Raw genomic sequence first — 7,514 nt, forward strand, 5'->3', positions numbered from 1 at the left:
TTAAAATATCTATACACATAAAACAATACGTTGAATTAATAATAACGAAATTAGCTAGCATCGCAAAACGTGGCCTGCTTGATGTGTATATGTATTTCAAATATGTGTGTGGCTTAAAGTACAATTAAATAAATACAAATTAGTTAAATAAGTTGAGGGTTACTTGGGAGGGAGGTGTGTTGCGAGAAAATCACATTGCACTTATAAATTAAATTGTTTTCGTTAAGTCAAATATTTTGTTTTGTTTTGTTTTACAGTTTTTGCTTATAAATGAACACAGTTTGCGTGTGGATGTGTGCGTGTGCGCGCATGTGTGTGTGTGTGTGTGTGTGTATTTGTTTATCATAATAAATACATTAAACAGGAATGGTGGGTAAAACATGGTGCTAAGGCTAAAATGGTTTTTATTCCTTTAATTAAATTGTTTTGTTTTGTTTTGTTTTGTTGTTTTTGTTGCTTGCTTTGGTTTTCGCTTCATGTGCGCGTTGTCGTCGTCTTGTGTCTTTTTATATGAGTGTCTGCCTTTTGTTTTAGTATTAGTTTTAGTTTTAGTTTAGGTATGCTCTAGTTTTTAGTCATAGTTTAGCTGCTGCTGTCTGTGGTTAAACAATAAGCCCGCCGTCGTAGGCGTAGTCCGCCTTGTTGTGCATCACGAGTCGATTTTCCACAAAGTAAAAGCTGTCCGAGCGCGTCTCGAAGGGACTTGATATCATTTCAGCAACTGGAAAGGCGACCACAAAAAAGAGTACACATTAATAACGCTGTGACCTAGTTGGATACAGTGCGCATTCGCTATGTTGGATGGGCCAAAATGCGCTTGACTTAATCATCAATTTTTATCATAAATTTCATCAAACATTTCTTTGCTTGGGTTAATTTTGCTGCTCGTCAACTGTTCAGTGGTCATCTGTTCTTCATATCGAATGCGCACTGTGAGCGCGTGTGCACATGGCCTTGACCCGCCGCCTGGCAGCTGGCAGCAGCTGCACTTATATATATATTCTATTGGGCGGGGCTTGGACCGTGGCTGGGCGGGCGAGCCACTGGAAGGCATTACTCACCCAGATCTGGTGGCAGATTGGGAAACTCGTAGATGTGCTCGCACGTATTCTTTGAATATGGAATGCAATAGCCGAACTCAAAGTCGAATGTCTTAAGCAAGCGATCGCGGAAAAAGTGTCGCTCGATCATTCGAAAATTATTCACGGGCTGGCTGCCCACGGTGAACTCCACGCTGAAAGCAAATATATGCATCATATTATATTGGCACATAAATCGAATGTACAGTGAAAGCTCGCTAAAGGCTTGATTCTCTTCGGTGCTTATAGTCCGATCTATTTTACAGCGTCCGAATAGGGCAATCGATATTTATCGATGTTAGAAGTTATCGTTATCGATACAAATAGCGGGACATGGTCAATAGAATATAAATACTTTATACTTGACGCCTTTTAGTCCTTCTCAAAGGGCTTGGAGCATACGAATAGATCACCCTACAGAGCTTTCACTGTACTCCACTAGTTAAGCTTTTTCTAAATCTTGGCTTACGTGGCGCCCACTGTCTTGAGGTTGAGGAACGCCGGCGTGAACTGATAGCGCACATAGCGCCCGGCATTGGGATCGGCAGTGTCATCGAGCGTTAGATCCTCGGCGGCGGCCAGCATGGTGTCCTCGACGGAGAGGCCGTCGGGGAACTGCTCGCTGGGCGGCTTGGCTATCTCAAAGAGGACGGCGCCGCTCTCCAGGTCGCGTATCTTGAAGCGTGTAAAGTCAATTTCGAACACATTGGCATTTGCCGAGCACAGATAGTCGTCCGTGATTTTGTTCAGTCGCAGCACATCCTCGGGCGTTACATTGGACTCCTCCTTGCGCTTGGCATCGCCAGCGGCGGCGGCGGCGACAACTGCTGCGGCAGCATTTGCATTGTTGACCTCGCTGCTGCTGCCCGCCGCGGCGACAGCCGCCGTTGAGTTGGCGACGGCGACGGCGGCAGAGTTTGTTTGCACGGGATTCAGTTGCTTGCCAACGACGCTCATTGCTGCCGCTGCTGCTTCTGCTGCTGGTGCTGCTGTACTGGAGGAAGCGGGTTCAGGTTCACTTATCTACTGGGCACACCTGCGATTCAGGCTGCAAAAGAGAAACACACAAGGAAAATGCCATCATCTTTTGATCAAAACACAATTTTCATGCAAAAATATTGCCCAAGAGACGGGAAACTAACCGAAACATGTGCCCAAAGTTGCCATAACAAATGCCAAATGGCAAAAACAAAAACCAAAGAACTGAAAAAAAAAGAACGCGACCCAATTTCTGGAAAAGCTGCCTTTGTATTTGTTTTTCCTGTGATTGTGTGCGCTTGTGTGTGTGTGTACGTGTGTGTGTGTGTGTGTGTGTGCGTGTGTTTGTCTTTGTTGTTGTTTGAATGCCTTCCAGCAGCAGCTGTCTGCTATTGTTATTGTTGCTGGTTTGTTATTGCTGCTGCCTGCTATACTCGCTCGCTCACTCAGCACCTGTCTATGGCAAAATGCAACAAATTTAAATTGTTGACATTTTGTGGGTGGTTTTTGATTTGGTTTATTGAAGTATTTTCTAGTAAATCAACGCGTTCACACACACACACGCACACACTAATAGCGAGGACAGTGTGTGGAAAATTCGCCAGCTTATCGATAAGTGTTAGAGTTTGCTATCGATAGCTTCAGCTATGCGCATATCGTAGCGCATTTATGCGTTCACATTGCGCACTTTGGAGTTGCATTTGCGCACATGTGTACACACTGATTTTGCGTTTAGGCGCGTCATTTGAATTAAAAGCATTGAGTGCATTATTTTTTTTTTTTTTAACATTTTTATGTGTGTTATTTATAAAGCGCTCTGTGCGCTTATGTTATTTATGCACTTTTAGTTTAGTCGCAGCGGGTAGGGCGAGCAGCAACAAAGGAAATGACCATTAAAGCAAGTGAATTGCTTGATTTGGTTAGGGTTATACTGCTTCTTCGTCTTCTTTTTGCCTGGCTAACTACTTGAGCGCCAGACGTGGCCGCGCCCGCGCTCTTGCCCTCGTCTCACTCAACTCAAAGATATTCTTAGCCTCAAGAGCACAAACCAAGTGCTAAGGGCGCCAAAGTCTGGCTGCCTCCTGGCTGCAGTTGATCTGGCAGCGCGCTGTGTGTGCGTGTGTGTGTGTGTGTGTGTAAGGGTACCACTTACGATTGTTGTTGTTTCTGTTCGTTGTTGTTGGTCTTAAGTGGGTATTTTAATATTCGCAGCCAGGCAACAGTGTTGGGTTTCAGACCACATCATGATGCACTTATGCAGCGTCCGCCCCGCTTCAGCGCCGCACGCCCGTCCCTTCACATTTTCTGTGCCTTTATTTTGTTTTTTTGGCGTCCACGTTTCCTGTATGTTTGCTTGCCTGCTCTCTGTCTGTGTATGTGTGTGTGCGCGCATGTTTGTGTGTGTGTGTAAGTGAGAATGTGTTCATGCTCACTTCTATCTTTAGTACAGTTGACTGTGGCTGCCCGAGAGGCGACCCGATTTCCAACTCCGAGCGACTCGCCCGACTCGCCGGACTCGCCGCGCGACGGCTTCCAGGTTTCTCTTGTTTTTCGCATACGCTATCCTGGAAAGGGTTAACCGCATTTCAGTCGCAGCTTTGACAGCTCCTTTGCGGTTCTTGTTGCCCCCCCCCCCCTCGACTTCCCCGCGCAAAACAGAGCTTCTTGCTAAGCAGGAAATGCAATTAAAGTGAAATTATATTATGCATATGATCCAGATTTTAATTTCAGTGTCTGCTACAGTGGTCGCTCGCAAAGTGAAGCCGTGCAGCCTGGAAGGTCACATTGTTTGAAGGAAACTGTATAATGTTTTTTATATTCATTTTTAAATAAAAATATAGAGAGTTTGCATGAAATAGTGCTTAATTATATATGCATATTTTTTCTTCTTTATTTTTTTTTTATATTTTTTGTAATTTGAATGCATTTTATATTACAAAAGTAGAGCTAAGAAAATAATATTTTTTTTTTAAGAATCTTGAATTAAATTCACATTTCTTCAAGTTCCAATTAGCGAGCGACCACTGCATTTGCGAGCTTGTAACTAGGGACTGCCAGCGTCTAACTATGATATCATTTCGAGATGATTTTACTTTAAAAATAAATAAATTAAATTAAGCTCAAAGTGTCGAAATTGTAGAATGCATGAAAAATTCTCTTGGGAAGTACAAAAAATAATAAATAATGAAAATAATAAAAAAAAAAAAAATTTTTAAAATTTCAAAAAAACGTTAAATGGGAAGTACAAAAAAAATAAATAAATAATAATAATATAAAAAACCATACTTGAAATTTAAAAGAAATTAAATATTTTCTGGGATATTTCCAAAATGAATTTTTAGAATTTTTGCCGTTCTTTGAAAAAAAGTAAATTATTTTAAGGAAATTTCCGAAATTACTTTTAATGAACTCCTCATTTTTAACTTTAACAGAAAACTTAAGGCATAATCTTTAACTATCTTAGATTTCCAATATCTGAATGTTCCAACGAGCGAGTACTGTATTAATATGCGTAATAACGCAATCGAATTGCATTTTGTTCAAATGCTTGGGGATTCGATTGGAAACTTGGACGCGACTGTTTGTCTATGGGGATAGCGCATTGTTGAACGATTAGAGTCAGGGGGAGTGCTGGAAGGGGGGGGGGGGTGGGGGGGGGGGGGGGGGCGATATCGCGGGTGTTGTGTGTGCTGTGGTTGAGCAAACACACACGCATCTGGCACGTTAGTTAGTTAGCTAGTCGAAAGCAAAGCGACAACCCTGCCCCGTTGCCACCCCCCCCCCCCCCCCCCACCACCACCTGATCTTGTTGCTGCTGCGCCTGCAGTTAAGTGGCCCATGTGCAATATATGTGTGTGTGTGTGTGTGTGCGAATGCCAGTTGTTGTTTGTGTATTAGTGGCTAGGGTAGGGTATCAAAAACAAACAAACAAACAAACAACACAAATCGTGGGCGATAAAATTCGTATTCGAGTCGCAGCGTCGTCAAACCAAAAACAAGCAGCTCAGCGGCCAGGGGCGTAAGACCCAAAGGGGTTTGGGGGTTGGGCGGTGTTAGGTGGTGCGAGCACAACACACACAGTGTGTGCGGGTGTGTGTGTGTGTGTGAATGTGTGTGGCACAGCATAAGCAGCCTAAACATTAAGCACCCCCCGTGGTGCACGCCAATGCCCCGCTGCTCCCCCCCCCCCCCCCCCCCCCAATGCTGGCGATGACGTTATGTGACGGCTGTGCGCGCCGAACGGTCTGGCAATGCGCGTCGTTGTCGTCCGCATTGGCAGCGCTGCATATATGCACATGTGCCTGAGTGTGTGTGCGTGCGTGTGTGTGTGTGCGACGTGTATTATGTATTGTAACACCTACCAAGCTGCCGCACAACACGTTGCCCGTTCGTCAAAAGCGCCAACAACAACAACCAAAAAACAAAAAAAACAAAGAACATAATCTAAATGGAATTCTGCCTCGCTTTTGCTTTGGCTTTGGCTTCGCTTTGCTTTGCTTTGCTCTGCGCATTGAAACGATTTCTCAACCAGATACAGCGCTGCGCACTGCCAACTGCGACGCCAACGGCGACGCAAACGACTTGAACAACGCCATCGCCCGTGCGCCGACCCCTCCCACAAATACTGCCCGCCCATGCCCTCGTTTTTCGGCTTGCGCTCTTGTCGCCGTTGTTTTTGTTGTTGTTGTTGCTGTTGTTGCTGCTGTTGCTGTTGCTGCTGCTGCTGTGGTGTGTGTTGCTGTTGTTGTGTGTAGATTTTTCTGGCGACAGACTGTCTGGCTCGACTCTGCCGACTCGGCCTGGGCTGACTGGCTGGCCTGGCCTGGCCTGGCCTGGCGTGGCCCGGCTGGGCATTCGCCGTCGTCGCCTTCGCCTTCGCCGCACGTTTGTTTGCCTTTATATGGCAACTCTGTGCATGCGTTTGCTGGTGTGTGTGTGCTTGAACTTTCATACGTTTGGCAGGGCATAATTGTTGTTCTTGCTGTGGCGTGCTGATATGGATTCTCTTGTACGTATCTTTGTGTTAGTGAGTGTGCGTGTGTGTGTGTGTGTGCATTGTAGGTATCCCAACGACGCCACATGCACAGTCTGTATACATGCATACATGCATATGTACATACATGCATATATGCAATGCATAAACAAACGACGAACGCAGCGGCGACAGCGGCTATGCCTTGCCCGGCAATGCAATGCACACGCACACACACACACACACACACACACACACACACACACGCACACACTCGCATGTAAATATTTACTTTGAATGAAATGCCCAAAGCTGCAGCAAAACTTCCAAGTCGAAGCCAAAATGCTACACACACACACACGCACACACGCATCCCACACACACACACAAATGTCAAACTGTCTGTGCGTTTGGCCAAGTCCGAATCTATTTGTATGCACTTCCAACCCAAAGAGTACAAAGCAAGTACAAACATGGCATTAACAGAAATACATCAATAAATACAGTACCCGCTCGCTGGATAGGACCTGCTATATATACATATATATATATATATATATATATATAGTGGGATGCTTTGGGAATGATCTATACCAAATATCTTGAAAGAAAAGTCAATTAATCAGGAATATCTGATATATCAAATATTCTTATAGGAAGAATATTACTTATAAATGTAATCCGAGCTCTAGATAGAGCATAGAAATAATGTATATGCTCTGCGGAAAGGAAAACTTCGGGTAATTAGGATTGGTTCAGTGTTGGAAAGTGCAAAAAAACGCTTTGCATGTTTAATCTTGAATTGTTATAGGAATATTCTTCAAATATTCTTCCTTTTTAGGTTCAAATAGATACATGAGACAAATTGATAATAGAGGGAAGTAAGATCTTAAATCGTATGCTAGACAAATGTATATACTATATCTCTATAAAATGTATACTTTATGTCCGCTTCTATATATTGAATAAGTGAAAAGTACTGCGATTCATTTGGCAGTTAAGTCGGGTACGCAAAGATAATTCCCTTGGAGGTCGAGCGACAGTGTCTAGGGTGCGACCCTCTAATGGGCACTACTTGAATTTCTACGCTCAAGAAAGCGACGGGCCTGTCATATCCAACTAAAGCGACAACTGTCCGACTCAATTGAGAGTCCGTCGCCATTTGGGATCGCTTGGGCACGTTTTGGTATGCCAGGCAGCCCGTCATATGTCAGATGCTTATAGCTAATCTCTGCCAGCTCTTGGGCAATCGCTCGCATACCCTGTTTTCATTACAGCAGAGCGAAATGGGTGTTTGAGACTTGAAATCGAAAGTATATCTATGTATATATCTATGCTCAGATCGAGCTTAACTTTGCTTTGATTCTCGTACAACTCGAGAACTCTAAACGCTAGACGCACCAAATTTCGTATATAGTCTACAAATATTTTACATATTGCATAACTAATCTCATTTTAGCATTTTTCAAGCTAGCGCCTTGCGC

General features: G+C 44.0%; 1 protein-coding gene across 1 annotated transcript; it reads right to left on the reverse strand.

Annotated features, from left to right (window-relative positions):
* Positions 1 to 78: 78 nt before the first annotated feature.
* LOC115767235 (protein unc-119 homolog) lies at positions 79 to 2,389 on the reverse strand. Its single transcript, XM_030711436.1, has 4 exons — positions 2,222 to 2,389; positions 1,549 to 2,127; positions 1,062 to 1,234; positions 79 to 721 (listed from the first exon to the last, which is right to left on the reverse strand). The coding sequence occupies exons 2-4, from the start codon at positions 2,034 to 2,036 to the stop codon at positions 603 to 605; spliced, it is 780 nt and encodes a 259-aa protein (XP_030567296.1). The 5' UTR covers positions 2,037 to 2,127; positions 2,222 to 2,389; the 3' UTR covers positions 79 to 602.
* Between the last annotated feature and the right edge of the window lie 5,125 nt (positions 2,390 to 7,514).

The sequence above is a fragment of the Drosophila novamexicana genome, unplaced genomic scaffold (genome assembly GCF_003285875.2).
Source record: "Drosophila novamexicana strain 15010-1031.04,08,12 unplaced genomic scaffold, DnovRS2.1 tig00001353-arrow-arrow-pilon, whole genome shotgun sequence".
Lineage (NCBI taxonomy): Eukaryota > Metazoa > Arthropoda > Insecta > Diptera > Drosophilidae > Drosophila > Drosophila novamexicana.

Excerpts from the sequence above, each read along its gene's own strand:
- LOC115767235 (XM_030711436.1), bottom strand. The coding sequence starts at position 2,036 with ATGAGCGTCGTTGGCAAGCAACTGAATCCCGTGCAAACAAACTCTGCC. Across the intron at positions 1,235-1,548 it reads CTCAAGACAGTGGGCGCCAC|CGTGGAGTTCACCGTGGGCA; the intron begins GTAAGCCAAGAT and ends ATTTGCTTTCAG. Across the intron at positions 722-1,061 it reads CAATCTGCCACCAGATCTGG|TTGCTGAAATGATATCAAGT; the intron begins GTGAGTAATGCC and ends TCGCCTTTCCAG.